A 14646-nucleotide genomic window follows, 5' to 3' on the forward strand; every position below is an offset into this window, starting at 1 on the left:
CCCGCCGTTGGGAAAGCGAGGGGACTATGGGCCGAGGGAGGGCGCTGCCGGTGTATGGAAGACAGAGGGGGAGCACGCGTAGCGGCGACGCGAGCAGAAAACTTTTGTTTGAGGGAGTCGATGGGCAAGAATTTCTTACGGTCATTGCCTAATCGGCGCTATATCTTTTTTTTTTTTGCGGGGTCATTCCCTAATCGGCGCTATATCTTCATTCTTTGTACACAGCGCTCACGGTTTTTGGAATTGGCCGAAGCATATAGTCGAGGATGTACTTCTCTTATAAGTTTTGGGACCAGAATGAAATGGGGGGAGCATACGAGCTTGCCTGAGCATCCATTGCGGCGCGCTAGAATTCTCCATGCCGGTTTAGGTGGCAATAAAATTTAGTAGTGGCACATACTATCTGAACAATCACCTACTCTGTCGACGAATTCCTAGTTTTTTTTTGTATCTCCCTAATTTAATTCATGACATAGTTTTTTTTTGAGGTTTTTTTTTTGAGACAATTTTTTGAGGTGAAGTGATTCCCTAGTTTAATTCATCACACAGGCAAGTCTAGCACAACAAGGCCTGCTTTGGGCCGCGGCCAGACGGCAAGGCCTGCTGCTTTCGCAAGTCCTATCCTGGGCCGCGCGAACAAAGAAAGTCCGACGGCACCGGCGCGACCGATCGGGTGCATCATGGGTAATCATCACACCCCGTAAAACTAGGGATCTTACTGTTACATATTTGGTTGGGATTCCCCCGATTTCCCGGGCGAGTTCATCACATGCGTCAGCCCTTCTTCTCTCTCGACGACCAGCGTATCGACGAGTGCGATGGGGACGGGCTGCCCTGGCCCGACGACGCCGTCGACGAGGCCCTCATCTCCTCCCTGCCCGTCTTGGACGACAGGTTCCTAGAGGCCCTCGGAGTCGACTGCTCGCCGCCGGCGCCCATGGACGTGGACGTGCACCTGCGGCTCACCCAGAGCCCGGCCGCCGGCCGGAAGACCAACTCCGGCGGTGCGTTCCCGCTCTGGGACGTGCCCACCAAACCGCGCCGCCAGCCGGCCGCCGCGCGCAAGCGGCCCTGGTCCCACCCGTCCATGTCTTTCGGAGTCCCGGCCGTTCACGAGGCGCCGCCCGCCCACGGCGGACACGGTGTCAGCGCGGACAACGCCGGGGTGTTCAGTTACGGCGGCGACATCAAACCCAGCAAGTTGATTTACGGCGGCAGCGACATCAAACCCGGCAAGTTGAGTTTGAGTTACAGCAGCGACGGCGGCAGCAAGGTCGACGACATGGGTGGCGGCCGCCGGCGGTCGGCGGGGCGGAAGCGGGAGCAGGCGGCGGAGGGCCAGGAATGCGGGCACTGCCACACGACGGAGACGCCGCAGTGGCGGAACGGGCCGGACGGGCCGGCCACGCTGTGCAACGCGTGCGGCATCCGGTACAGGATGGGCAGGGACAAGCTGGTGCCGGAGTACCGGCCGTCGACGAGCCCCTTCTTCCGCAGCGGCGAGCACTCCAACCGCAACAGCAAGGTGCAGAAGCTCAGGGAGAAGAAGGTGAAGGCCCTCAAGCTCTACGGCGATGGCGGCGGCTCCGGTGCACCTGGTGGCGCCATGACGACGGCGAAGGTCGCCGGCAATGTAGATACTAGTTCAGTTCTTTAGGATGCCCGTCAGGTCTCTTTGCGGATTTTTTAGCATGTTTAATTCAATTTGTTAAAATCAGTAGGTCCAAGAGGATGGGTCACCTTGTTCATGTAAATACTTTGTAGGTGATGTTAGACCAAATGATTAGACCATGAGTGAACTACTCGTCAGGTTTAGCAGCTTTGTTTTGGTTTATTAGCTCGATTGGGCATGAAATTGTTTATGTTAGACCAGATGAAATCGAGTTGCAATGGGAAAATCTCTCAATTAGATGTCCAAAAGGAATCATTTACCTACAAGTTATCACCTAAAATATGCTAACAAGCAAGATGCTAACAACCGAAAGATGCTAATACAGGAACACTCGTCTAAGCTCCTGCAATATATCTCAAACACTACACAGAAAAGGCAGCAGGAAGCATCAGGCAACAACTGCGGCTACCACCAAACCAAGCATCAAACCACAGAGCAACCAGCGGCAACAACCCAAGCATAAACACTGAGATATAAGATGGTTCTATATTATGTACCAAAGATGGCAGGCCGGAAGTTTCCAAGCCACCACGACTCTGCAGCAGAACTACAGCCAAGATCCAAGTCAACGGTACCGACGCGACATGTTTTTTCTTCATTCATGGACACTGGACGTCTAATGTTTCGACAGCAAAAGAAAACCTAATTACGCAAGATAGCGGTAGAGCTTCCTATCTACCTTGTCCCTCTCCAGGAACTCGCGCTCGATCAGGGACTCGATCCTCTTCTTGATCACCACCGGGTTCGGCAGGAAGCGCGCCTGGAGCTGCTTCGTCACCTCCGTCACTATGCTGTTGTGGTCCAGGACCCTCCTGGACTTCATGATCCTCACGATGGCCGCCTCGATCTGGGGCTTCCGGTCCTCCTCGACCCTGTGGCGGGTCTCCTGCTTCTCTGGCTCTGACTCCTTCTGCGCAACGACCGTGCCAATCTTCACCTTCACCAACTTGCTGCTGAACTTGTCGTTGAAGTGGAAAGCGTCGCTGTCGGATATGTCCTTGCTCATGGGCTCCTTCCGCAGCACGTTCTTGCCCTTCACACAGGCAAGAGACTGGAGGCAGCGCTTCAGATCAACAGGTGGTATGGCTGTGTTCTGCTCAATTTCCTTGTAGGTCAAAGTATCTGTTGAGTTGAATAGCATCAGGACACACATCTGGTAAGTCGAGACATTCAGCTCATGCTTGCGGTCTCCAAATGTTGCCTTGATGTCTGCATTCCCCATATTTGTCTGCCATGTCAGTCTCCTGCCATTGTGCGTGCCCAGGTAGTGTGCCCGGAACTGCTCAGAAACACCAAGGATCTCAGGTGGAAGATTGCAGGTAGCGCATGGCTGTGTTGGCCAAGATCCAGTGGTGAGTATCTGGACAGATATTGTTGGGCCGTCACTGTCACCAGCGAGATTGGCATAGAAACTTTGCATTGTATCCTGAGACGTCTTCAAATCAGTGAACATGCTCTCCAGCTTTGACGTAAACTGGTAGCCACATTCTGTCTTCAGCTTCACAAGCATGTTCCTCTCAGCTTCATCAGAACTAGTTTTCCCAGATAGAAGGCGTTTTGCCAAGTGCTGCTTGTAATACTTCTCAAAAACATCTTTCTCCTGCAAGTACCTGAACAGCATCATAACCTTGTCCAGAACTGTCTCAATATCCTCTTCATTGGCAGCACCTTTCACACCTTTCCGAAGCTTGTCATCAACATACAATGATATGAACTCAGGGGAGCGATTGTTTAAGTTGATGAAATGCTCAAATGAGGCATTTAAAGCATTCTGGAAAGTCTTGTCATTGCTGAATGAAACACTGACAATCTCATCATACTTGTCCTTCTCATTTAGAAGACGCTGGACGAAATCAACAGGATCCCTTAATCTCTCTGGGTCAGTCACCAAAATCTTTCCAGTCTCCTTAACATGAGAAGCCATGAGAGATCTAATGGTTGAATGCCCATCAGGGACACGTTTAAACAAGTCATACATCCTGGTCAGGTCTTCATGCTTGTCATTAATGAGCATATTCACAAGACCAGAATTCTCCATAAGAAACAACCTCTGCATGTGATTCGAGAGCATCTCTTTGTCCACAACATTAGCTATTTTGTCTGCAGTTTTGGCGTCCATATACAGCGAAACACGTTCCGATTCCTCAGCAAGCCGCTTCTCAGCATTCTTCAGGTACTCACCACAGTCGCAACGCTCGATGCACTGCTGCGACTCACCACTATAGAAACTTGCAGACACCTCAAGGAATGGCCTCTCAAAGTCATCCTGGTAGACAGACGACCCCAGTTCCATCAGCATCTTGGTCGTGTTCCTCATCAAACCTCTGTTTATCATCTCACCCATCCTCTCTCTATGAATGAGTTCCAGAAGTGTGTCGACCAATCTCCCATGAATTTTGGGGGAGCGGACAACAATATCTCTCCACAGTTCTAGACCATGCTCAAAGACAGGTGTCTTTTTGCTAGATGGAATAAATGTTCTATCCATATACATCAGTATATCTCTGATCATCTGTAAAGCCTTGATATGATCAGCCCACCTTCTCTGTAGCTCCTCCAAGAACAAACCACCTTGGGCAGCCTCTACTAATTTGCCCATTTCTCTAAGGTGTCCTTTCAAGTTCTCTGCCAATTTATCGTATAGCCTCCCACCATGCTTGTGAAGAACCATGTTATATGCGGTCCTGGCCAACACAAAAGGGAGTATTACATCATGAAATTTAAATAACAATATCTGCACAAACCAATAGCAACATGACAGAACAGTAATATATGGCCTAAAAATAATATTCAGATAATAAAGCAAGTCATTCCTCAGCATACCTCAAAACAGCACAGCCACCACACATAAGCTCTAAAACACAAACACAGACTAGTCTGCACTATACTTATGGCATCTTTAGTCAATAAGCACACTAAGAAATCCCAAAACCAACTCCCAAAATAAAGGCAGGAAAACACACATGCCAGCCACAATTTCTAAAACATTATATAAAGACAATTTTACAGGAAAAAAATTCATACAGTTTGTTATGCAGAAAAGTGTGAAAAGTATTTCTTTGAAATAATCTTCAGTGAACTAAATAAAAGCAGACAAGTCCTATATATGATTTAAATTCCGAGCTATCCGGTCTTCAAAAAAAAATGCATCAAACAGGTCATTTATACTCTGCAATCTCATATGTCATATCTCTATCTATTCCATCTTAGTTAAAGAAGACCTTGCAAATGTACAAAGGAAAAATAATGATTCTTTCATAACATAAGCAAAGCCATATGTACAAGGATGACAAAGCTAATGTAAAAAAAACTTGGGGTCTACTACCACTATCCAAAAAAGCTGGGCTTTCCTGAGACTAACTAAACAACCAGGATTTCCTAAATTCAGAAGGACCACATACGCATGACTGCTATTATGGGCTAAATTCTTTATTGTATTTCATGATTCAGAAAAACAGTAGGTCCCAGAAGGGGAATGTGTTTCAGTGTTTGTATCATGATAACTTTATCTATTTGGCATAAAGAGAAGCCTAGATTGTATTATCTGGTAAAAGGCAACTTTCCCAGTTACACTACTCCAAAAAGACTTCTACTAAAAGGGAGTGTAAAATTTTATATGCAGCCTTACATTAATTCCCCAAAAGGAACTTCCAAATTATATAGCGACATTTTTTCATCAGGATGCAGGTTAAATTACTACTTCATTTGTAAAGAGATGATGTGTCAGACCTCTTTCCTTGTTCAAGAACAGATAAGTTTTTAGGAAAAAATATCATGGATTTTCCATTATACACCTATACCTAATTTAGTGGGTTGGACTTACCATACCCCAAAGAACCAGCATGGATGTCATTTTGGACTTACCATACCCCAAAGAACCAGCATGGATGTCATTCTCATTCTACAAAGTTGAATTCATTTCTACCCAATAGCCTAAGTCCCAGGATGAGTAAATGAATTGGGCTATTGTGCAAGCATGAATGGTTTGCTGAGAAAGTTCGCTACTCCATTAAACAATAAATTAGCTAACTACAACATTATTATGCGGGCTAGGGTGGTCACTTCAGCACCTACCTTAATTAATTCTATTGTCGAATACAGTGGTTCAAGTGCATCCAACATACCTTTTCCCAGTAGATATAGCCATTACTACTTGCAAAAATTACACCATATGTCATTATGGCAATAGTGTTTGTTAACGCCAGACAAGATCTTGGTTTCAAGATGAGAACTAAGTACTAAAACAATGTGAACAGCATTGGTACAGGTGTCTATTAGTACCCTTTTGTAACACCAATGTTTCCATGCTAGTCGTAGATAAGTTAAAAGCTATTGAGTCGAAAGGTTACAGTGGCAAGTAGCACTGGTATTAAATCCGTTATAACAACACAAGGACTTTGCTCATGGAAATCATACATTAACAATCAAATTAAGTCATGTCAACCTTCAAAATACTTTTTCTCAAAGAAATCTGGAACAAAAGTTAATAAGGGGCTTCCCGAAGATGAAGCGACACCAGAACCTAGAAACAAAATACTGCCACGGTAACACAGGGCAAAGTAAAGATATGGCCTTTTTTTAAGATATAAAACCCATATGCACATTCTAGACAATGCATCCTAACAGCTTTCATGCCCACCCCCTCACCCCAGTTTCCAAGTAATTATCTAAAAAAATCTCAGAGGACTAAGATGACCTATTATAAACAAGTAAATTTCAATTACTTTCATCATACATAACATTTGGATACATTATGACACAGACACACTATCATAATGATTTAAGCACAAAACTTTTTTGGTAACATTGTCTATAATACATTGTTTATGATATGTCATATCTTTACTCTGTGGACACAAAAATTAATTATAGCATAACAGCAAAAATATTATGCTTCACACAGCCTTGCAGACACACTGGCACGTCAAAACACGCACAAGCTAATTTTCACCAAAACTATGTGCTATATCCAGCGTTCCAAAACTACACCAGAGCAAGACATACAATTTCAAATGACGGTGTGCTAAAACCCATGCAACTAATTTCTACCAAAAGTAAGCAACTACGTCCAGACTCCAAAACTAGAATCAGAGCAACACATCCCAATATCCAAACAACAAATATAAACATGCGCAAGTCACAGCCACGCCAGCATGGGAAAACCCCATGCAACTCAATTTCTACCAGTATTAAGCGCGCCCTTTCAAGCCTCGGCACATCCCGATTTCTTGACAACAAACCACAAACTCGCATACCTAGGATAACCTAACAGAACAACCCCGGCCAACCAAAATCTTGGGAATTTACTGAGTATCCCCACAATCCAATCTATGGTCATACAGCAAAGCCTAAGAAAAACAGAAGACGCGATCGGCACACTATCCAGCGACGAATCCCGACCCGAATCTATCAAGCCACGAATCTATCTAGCAACGAATCCCAATTGGCGGCATCCAACACATCTACCGTCGGTCGCCGCGCCTCCCCGAGGACACGTGCACCACCAAAATCAACAGCGGAAAAAAAAAAGAGGGGGGGCAGATCGGGGCTGTCAACCTGTAGAGCTCCTCGAAGGAGAGGCCGCTGGCGTTGTGGTTGTAAATCTCGCGGATGGCGTCATCGAGCTTCTTCCACGACTTGTCGAAGAACTTGGGGTCGACCTCGACCCGGTGCTTGAAGGGCTCGATCTTGGGGATGCGCTTCCGCTGGGGATTCATCGCCGCCGCCCGTGCGCCCGCGCCGCGGCGATCCGCCCTCCCTGCTGCTTAGGGTTCCGGCGAGGAGGGGAGGGGATGGGGATGAGACGATGGGCCTCGGCTCGGCCGTATAGGTATTTTGTTGTTTCGCTCGCGTGCGTGCGTGTGCGCTTATATTTTCCGGATTCTTTTGGGGGTTTCGCCTCGGTGGATATCCCACATCCGGGCCGCCCCCTATATTTGGCGCTTCGGGCCTCGCCGTCTCGGGCTCCTTTCCACGTTTCACGTTCGTATTCCGATTGTTCACGTTTTATATTTAAAAAAAATAAAAATAACTTCACAACACATCCACACGCCACATTGTTTTCCTTTTCAACAAGAAAAGGACCCAGGTCCATTTTTTTTTAAGTACGAGTAAGTATTACAAACACATCCTTATTATTACAAAAAAAGAAAATTGCATCTAAATTCTCAGGGGCGCCGAGATCTTCTTTGTCTTGCATACACCAAGGACGAGTCGTGAGCAAAGCTCGATGTTGCCTGTGGGCCTCGCATCGACGGAGCAAACTTGTTTCAACCCAAAAAGTTATAGCAGCGACGATTAGGAAGTCATCCACATAGATCAGGAGACGTCAACATCGTGATCTTTGAACTATGTAGATACTCTAAAGACCATAAACGTCAACAGAATCCAAATCCATGATGTTCCCGCTGCATGTCCTTGCGCAGTCAACCGTGCCATCGCGTGCTGTTGCCATCGCCTCGTGGTGATGTGATCGATGCCTTCACGCACTGGCGTCGTGTTGCCGCCCCGGGAGGAGGGGCGTCGTGGCCGAGCGCCTCCCGCGCGTACTGGCCTGATGTTCCAAAGGACTGCCACTCGATGGTTCCTTCTTCTCGTGTCGCCGATTGCTCTTGATAGAGTCTTCGTGATGATAATGTATTGTACAGCAAAAGTAAAAAGACAGATGAAGAGTCCAAATGATTCACTAGTTTTATTGTAATGTGGGAGACCCGCTTATATACATGATGAAAGGAGACATCGTTTCCCCAACATACATAGAACACAGGAGGCATCCCTCTCATACAATTGCACATGGTTTTATTTTTCAACACCTATATATGGAGCAAATCCCTCAACTTTTAAGCTTAGATGCTCCCTTCTTCATTCAGGAAATCCAAGACACCTCGAAATAAACCATGCATCATGCTAGTCCAGGACCGAACATTTTCGACCCTAGCTATTATCGAAAATTTTGGCACTCAATCAAAACTATCATCATTCCCTTTTTCCTTGGACTTCCACAACCTAAGCACGGACGTCGAACGTTCCAATGGGGCCCGCGTGATCTCCTCCATAAAAACGACATCGTCAAAATCGTTGATGATGCCTTCAAACCTATCTCTCTGCAAAACGCCCCACAAATGACATTGTCAAGCTTCTCACTAACAGACTAAAAAACCTCAGCCCCCACTACAAGGATTCGGGTCTATTGCAACAAAACCGTTTGTTGCAATACATGTTGTTTCGTGGCGATAAGTACCTGTTGCCACGAAACGACATTCGTTGGCAGCCATTGCGACTGGACACATGGTAATAGGTTATTACCACGAAAAAGGAATTGTGGTAATAAAGTGTGCTATTGCAACAACCATGCGGTAAGTTGCCACATGTTTTCCCGTGACAACACTCACCTGATGCCACATTTTAATTTGTGGAGATAGCTTTAATGCAACATGTAACGAATTGTGGAGACTGATATCTCGTAGCAATAGACATTTGTGGCAACAACCTATGCCAACGATGGCCATTTCGTGGCACAATACTCTTCCGTGGCAATAGTCAATTGTGGCAACAAACTATGGCAACAATCCTTGTTTTCGTGGCATTAGGCATGTTGCCACGACCCACTATACTTGTGGCAATAAACTATGGCAACAATCCTTGTTTTCGTGGCATTAGGCATGTTGCCACGACCCACTGCGCTTGTGGCATTACCTTATGGCAACAAATAGTCGAATCGTCGTAACAGGAAATTGCAACATACTTGCTTTTATGGTGATAAATAGGTATCACAACAGGTAAAAACTTTGTAGCAAGAAGTTATTGCGACAATCTATACTTTTCGTGGCGATACTCTATTTCAACAAACTTACTTTGGTGGCGCCAAACTGTTATCGCATCGTGAAATCTTTTGTGGCGCCAAGCTATTACAACAATATAAAGTGCTCCGTTGCAACATCCTAGTGCAACAAAACAGAAAGGCGTAGCGAATGAGATATAACGCAACACTATATTTTATTGGTGCTAGCATGTGGCAACCGAAAGTGGGTTGTGGTAATAGTCTATTGCAACCATAAAAAAAATACAGGATTTCGATTACAATATTCAAAACCATACGTATAATATGCAGATTCACAAAATTCATAATTCTCATAGCAAATATCCATCAAATGAAACTCAAATGTAATTTAGCCATCCTAATTAACTTCGAAGACTAAACTGCCCATCTAGAGTCCAGTCCAGCTAGTTCTTTGGATCCTGCAATCAAGAAAAAAAGTTCTAGTTAATTAGTCGAACATAACATATGTCATACAATTATTCCAGCCCCATTGTTAAAAACTGTCGCCAGACTAACTGGACTAATACTGTGTCAGCAAGCATGTAACTAAGGGATCAGAACAACTATACAAGTGTAAATATCTGAAGCATAACCACAAGTACATCTACTAAAAGCTTCTTTTTGAGAAAAAAACATTGCTTTTAACTTAACGATGCCGGGTTGAATCACCCAAAGCACAGCCACAAGGGCTGGTACATCAGCCTCCCATTCCAAATAGTGGTTAGGTTCTAACATCCTACCAAGACTAGCAAGCTCATGAGCAACAGAGTTAGCGACGGCATACATTTATTTCATAATAAGAAAACCATAATTTGAGCGGGTACTTGGTATCCTCAATAGCAGCAGCATGGGCTGACAAGTCAACCTTATTGATATTAAGTGCTTCCATCAGGAGTTGCGAGTCCGTTTAAAAAACGACCCTCACGACCCCCATATCAGCGGCAAGAGATGCTGCATGGGACATTGCAGTGGACTCATCAGCGAAGGCATCACGCGCATGCTCATGACATCCTGCTCGTGCATACAGAATGGTGCCATCATCCGATCGTACATCTACTAAAAGCTTCTACTATTGATTTAAGTTATGACTAGATGTATAGTTTCAGTTAAGTTCATGTCCCTAGCTAGCACATATTCCTTTTTCATTTAAGTCGTGACTCGATGCAGCAACAACACATGGTAAAAGAGAAGAATCAGCTAGCTAATTATGAAGACCAATGACGTATAAAATGCAGGTAAACATGAAGAGAAAGCAAGGTTGTGACTTACAATTGCTTTAAACATTCGAGAATGCCTTGTTGCAGCTTGTATGAGCGCATTTGAAGAAATAGCAGTTGTCCTTGAACCTGGAGTCTTATTAGGACTAGATCTCTGTAAAAGAATATTTTGCAAGTTTGGATTACTATTCTCTTTGTCAACCCTCTTCGTAGGCACCTGTAAATAGAAGTGCACTTTTAGCAATGCAAGTAAGCAACATACATCTTACAAGGTCGGAAGCATATGACTGTAATCACCTGTTGGGTTCCCATCTGTTGGCTCAATACTACAAACTTTGCCATCATGTTTTTTTCAAATTCCAGTCTTGATGTTCGCTCCTCTTGCAACAATCTTTCCCTTTCAGCACACTCTTCTTTTAACCTCTCCTCAAGTTGTTCTCTCTCGGCACACTCCAAGTTAATCCTCTCTTGTGTGTTTGCACGTTCAGCTTGTAGTTGATCTTCTAATTCGTTGACCTGCTGGCTGAGCTGAGAGTTTCGCTCCTGGGTGGCTGCTGTAGCACGAGCTTGCTCTTCGATCTGGATACGAAACCTTTCAGAACCAGTTGAAGTTTTGGCCATGTATCCGTACCCACGAGGCTGCGATGACTTGCATTCCAGAGTGTCTTTGTAAGCGGTCTGGAAAATATTGTTTTTCTACTCACTTGAAAGTGGACCTTCAGTTTCTTTGATTTTAACCTCTTGAAGTGCTTTGTCCTAAAAATGGAAGGAACAATTATAGGTGCAGCATCAATATTGACACTATAAAAGATGAAACAAGAATAACACGGTCCAATGCATGAATAATCGCATCTGATGACGAAACATGCCGAATGCACATCATTGACTAACTATAGAATAACCAAAAGTCAGTGTACTCACGTAAACTTTCTGGGAATCTGTGTTAGACAATGTTCCATCGTTCGTGTGGGTGAGTTCCCACAGAGCAATACAATCTGGCTCTTCTCCAGTTTCCAAGTTTCTCTGCAAGTAATATACCAATGAGATGCTTGAAACATGACACCATATTTAGCAGCGAGGCATACATATTTAGTTGGACTCATACCTTCTCAAAACTAACTTGCGAGTAAGATTTTGATCCGATTATGTGTTTTGTCTTCTGTTTCTTACGGTTATCAGTGTTCGTTTGGCTGCGATCCTATCAATTCATTGAAACCAAATATAACCAGTGAGACTAGCCATTTCATCTTAACACATAATAGACAAACTGTGATCTTAGAGATAACCTGAAATTTTGAATCAGTGCCAAAGTACTCAATCATCCATTCCCACTCTTCTGGTTGCAAATCTTCCGGCAGATTAGCCAATCTAGCTGTATCTGTTTTGTATGCCTTGTAAGTGGAGCTTAGAGTTGATCGCCAGCCTCTATATTGCTCTTTCGCAATTTTGAGAACTTTTTCTTCTGTTTCTTGTGTATCTTCCAGGTCCCATTTGTCCTATAAAGCATACAGCAAATAAATATACATAAGCAGTGCATTATTGATGGTAAAATAAGATAACACATGTGAAAAAGGTTCTACGCACTATCATATCTGCAACAATGAGTCGATGAATGGTAGGGTGAATGTCCGACCACGTCCTCACTCCAATGAGTGGTAGCTTTCTTTTCATTATGACTACCACGTCATCCTTGAACGAACGATAGTTCATTCCTACTGTACCACCCAATTTTTCAGAGAATGTAATATTTAGCTTTGCAGATCCATTGGCAAAACGCTTCTTAGATGCTTTAAAACCTTTTAGAACACCTCGCCCTTTCTTCTTCTGTCCACCAGCTTCTACAGCCCAAATCATACAAGAAAAATTGTATTACTTGGTATTAGATTGTAAGAAATGATGACACAAATGTAAATGAAAGCAAGTACCATCCTGTAGTAGCGCACGGTTGCGGCGAGCATGGGATGGCCATTCAGCAAGGGAACACAAGTCATTAGCAGACACTGGAGTGTCAGATTGTTCTGGAGTTCCTGTAAAAGATTTAGCAGTCTTGAAGGTTTAGCTATTTAACCCACACCAAGATTTTATGCATTATAGCAAATGCTAAACAATTTACCAGATCTGGGTTGTCCACGTTGGTTTTTGTATGCCGTTATACTTTCCATCCTTGTTAAGAGAACAGAGCCTTTCTTTACTACACACAAAAACAATCATGGGACTTAGCATTAACAAAGCATTGATGTTCTACACCATTCAGATAGGTGATTATGAAGTAAGGATGTTGTGTACCAGGAGCATCCTCCGTACAATTCATCATTGTGCCCTTGTGTAGGTAAACCAGACATAAAATTTTGAGTCAATTTAAGAAGCACAATACATCTATTAAAAGTATAAATCTATGTTGATTATTCCAACTAGAAAAGGTGCAACACGATATAAGAAAGCAATAAAAACAAAATATCTATTAAAAACTCATATTATAGTGGTCTGAATAACATGCAGAAGATGCACTAAACCTGAATCCTAGGTTCTCTTGACGTACGTTATTCAGAAGTATTAAGCATATGTCAATGACATGAAAGGCGATGTATCAGTGATAGGTTGTTCATGAAAATACTACTCTGAATCAATAGGAAAAAACATTTCCAATGTGACTCGTGTAAGACCAAATATCCATTAAAAATCATCTTATAGTAATCTGAATCAAATGCAATGTAGAGGATGACTAAACCTGAATCCTCTGCTCTGTTGACGCACATATATCATCTAATATCTACATAATGGTGCTCAAACAGCCAGTGGCGTACCGTGACAAGCTATAGGGTGGGGGAGGGGGGGCAATTTTTAAACTGGCAGAAAAATATGCATAAAAACATATACGAATGACATGAATTTACAAGGTAATCGAACATATGGCAGTCATCTCATCAGCAGTCGTCGATTTGTCATCTTAACAATATAGGCTTTGTACATACAGAGTACGTCTATACCTTTCAGTTAATGGATCTAATGCTCAAAAACCAATGTAGATAATAATTAAATTGGCAAGAGATGATCCACGGATGGGCTGCACCAAAACGCTTAGTAATTAGTAACAAAATACAGTTTTGGAGGGGGGGTCACGACCCCCTTTGGCCTCCACGAGGAAACAGAGCGAATCAGGAGCAGAGATGCCGGAGAGGCCTGCAAGCACGCTGGGGTCGGGTGATGCAGCAACCAGCGCCTGCCCACCACGTCACGACGCCGGCGTGCACAGCCGAGACGGCTGCGGCCATGAACCGGGCCGGGAGGCCCCGTCGAGCCCTAGTTCTAGGCCGAGGCGAGCTCCATGGCGGCCAGCCTCCAGGCCAAGGTGAGGCGCTCCGCCGACCCTCCAGGCCGCGAGCGCCTCCGCCGAGGCGGCCAAATCGAGGCGCGATGGGAAAATGCCACCGGCGGCGGCCATGTCCCCTGCTCGGACTTCTTTTCTACGACCAAGCGGCGAGCGAGGAGAGAAGGGGCAGCCCCTCTGAATGGATCGGGATCGAGAGAGCCGCGCATCGAGGAGGAGCTTGCGGGGGAGGGGGTTTGATCCCGGACGGAGGCGGGCGGCGCAGAGGAGAGGGAGGAGGGGGAGATCGAGGGGAACTGGATTTTTCAGCGAGGGAGGAGATCGGGAGGACTAACCTGACGCCGTGCAGCTGCTGTGGTTCGCTCTGTTGACGCCGTCATGACGCCGGCAGCATAGATGAACAGAGACGAGGGCTCAGATCCAATCGCCCGTGAAGACGCTGTGATTTGATCTACAATTATATATTCGTGGGTTGTTATGAAGGTATTTAGCGGGAGGCTAATTTTTTGATGGGAACAAAGACACTAATTTGGGACTTTTAGCGGGAGGTTAAAAAATATTGGCGCAAACAATAGTACACCTAAATTAGGTGGTGGGAAAGTAATTTTTT

General features: G+C 44.7%; 4 protein-coding genes across 4 annotated transcripts; 1 reads left to right on the forward strand and 3 right to left on the reverse strand.

Annotated features, from left to right (window-relative positions):
- The first annotated feature begins 605 nt into the window (after window positions 1-605).
- LOC147987224 (uncharacterized) lies at window positions 606-1797 on the forward strand. Its single transcript, XM_087545182.1, has one exon. The coding sequence runs from the start codon at window positions 770-772 to the stop codon at window positions 1655-1657; it is 888 nt and encodes a 295-aa protein (XP_087401308.1). The 5' UTR covers window positions 606-769; the 3' UTR covers window positions 1658-1797.
- A 342-nt stretch (window positions 1798-2139) lies between these two features.
- LOC125540124 (cullin-3A) lies at window positions 2140-7568 on the reverse strand. Its single transcript, XM_048703713.2, has 2 exons — window positions 7229-7568; window positions 2140-4356 (listed from the first exon to the last, which is right to left on the reverse strand). Exons 1-2 carry the CDS (start codon window positions 7387-7389, stop codon window positions 2319-2321), a joined length of 2199 nt encoding a protein of 732 aa, XP_048559670.2. The 5' UTR covers window positions 7390-7568; the 3' UTR covers window positions 2140-2318.
- A 2844-nt stretch (window positions 7569-10412) lies between these two features.
- Window positions 10413-11414, reverse strand: LOC125534351 (uncharacterized). The gene is made up of 3 exons (XM_087540281.1): window positions 11006-11414; window positions 10761-10925; window positions 10413-10502 (listed from the first exon to the last, which is right to left on the reverse strand). Exons 1-3 carry the CDS (start codon window positions 11327-11329, stop codon window positions 10413-10415), a joined length of 579 nt encoding a protein of 192 aa, XP_087396407.1. The 5' UTR covers window positions 11330-11414.
- Window positions 11390-13022, reverse strand: LOC125534352 (uncharacterized). The gene is made up of 8 exons (XM_048697603.2): window positions 12995-13022; window positions 12822-12899; window positions 12634-12735; window positions 12293-12546; window positions 11995-12204; window positions 11814-11906; window positions 11630-11731; window positions 11390-11464 (listed from the first exon to the last, which is right to left on the reverse strand). Exons 1-8 carry the CDS (start codon window positions 13020-13022, stop codon window positions 11405-11407), a joined length of 927 nt encoding a protein of 308 aa, XP_048553560.2. The 3' UTR covers window positions 11390-11404.
- Window positions 13023-14646: the final 1624 nt, after the last annotated feature.

The sequence above is a fragment of the Triticum urartu genome, chromosome 2A (genome assembly GCF_056163025.1).
Source record: "Triticum urartu cultivar PI428250 chromosome 2A, HENAU_Tu73, whole genome shotgun sequence".
Lineage (NCBI taxonomy): Eukaryota > Viridiplantae > Streptophyta > Magnoliopsida > Poales > Poaceae > Triticum > Triticum urartu.

Bases quoted from the DNA above. Each gene is read 5' to 3' on its own strand.
- LOC147987224 (XM_087545182.1), top strand. From the start codon at position 770: ATGCGTCAGCCCTTCTTCTCTCTCGACGACCAGCGTATCGACGAGTGC.
- LOC125540124 (XM_048703713.2), bottom strand. From the start codon at position 7,389: ATGAATCCCCAGCGGAAGCGCATCCCCAAGATCGAGCCCTTCAAGCAC. The intron at 4,357-7,228 runs GTTGACAGCCCC...TGTGTTGGCCAG, and splicing joins TCCTTCGAGGAGCTCTACAG to GACCGCATATAACATGGTTC.
- LOC125534351 (XM_087540281.1), bottom strand. From the start codon at position 11,329: ATGGCCAAAACTTCAACTGGTTCTGAAAGGTTTCGTATCCAGATCGAA. The intron at 10,926-11,005 runs GTGATTACAGTC...TTCTATTTACAG, and splicing joins AACAGATGGGAACCCAACAG to GTGCCTACGAAGAGGGTTGA. The intron at 10,503-10,760 runs GTAAGTCACAAC...ATGCACGAGCAG, and splicing joins CTCGAATGTTTAAAGCAATT to GATGTCATGAGCATGCGCGT.
- LOC125534352 (XM_048697603.2), bottom strand. From the start codon at position 13,022: ATGATGAATTGTACGGAGGATGCTCCTG. The intron at 12,547-12,633 runs GTACTTGCTTTC...TTTGGGCTGTAG, and splicing joins CCGTGCGCTACTACAGGATG to AAGCTGGTGGACAGAAGAAG. The intron at 11,732-11,813 runs GTATGAGTCCAA...TATTACTTGCAG, and splicing joins CGCAAGTTAGTTTTGAGAAG to AGAAACTTGGAAACTGGAGA.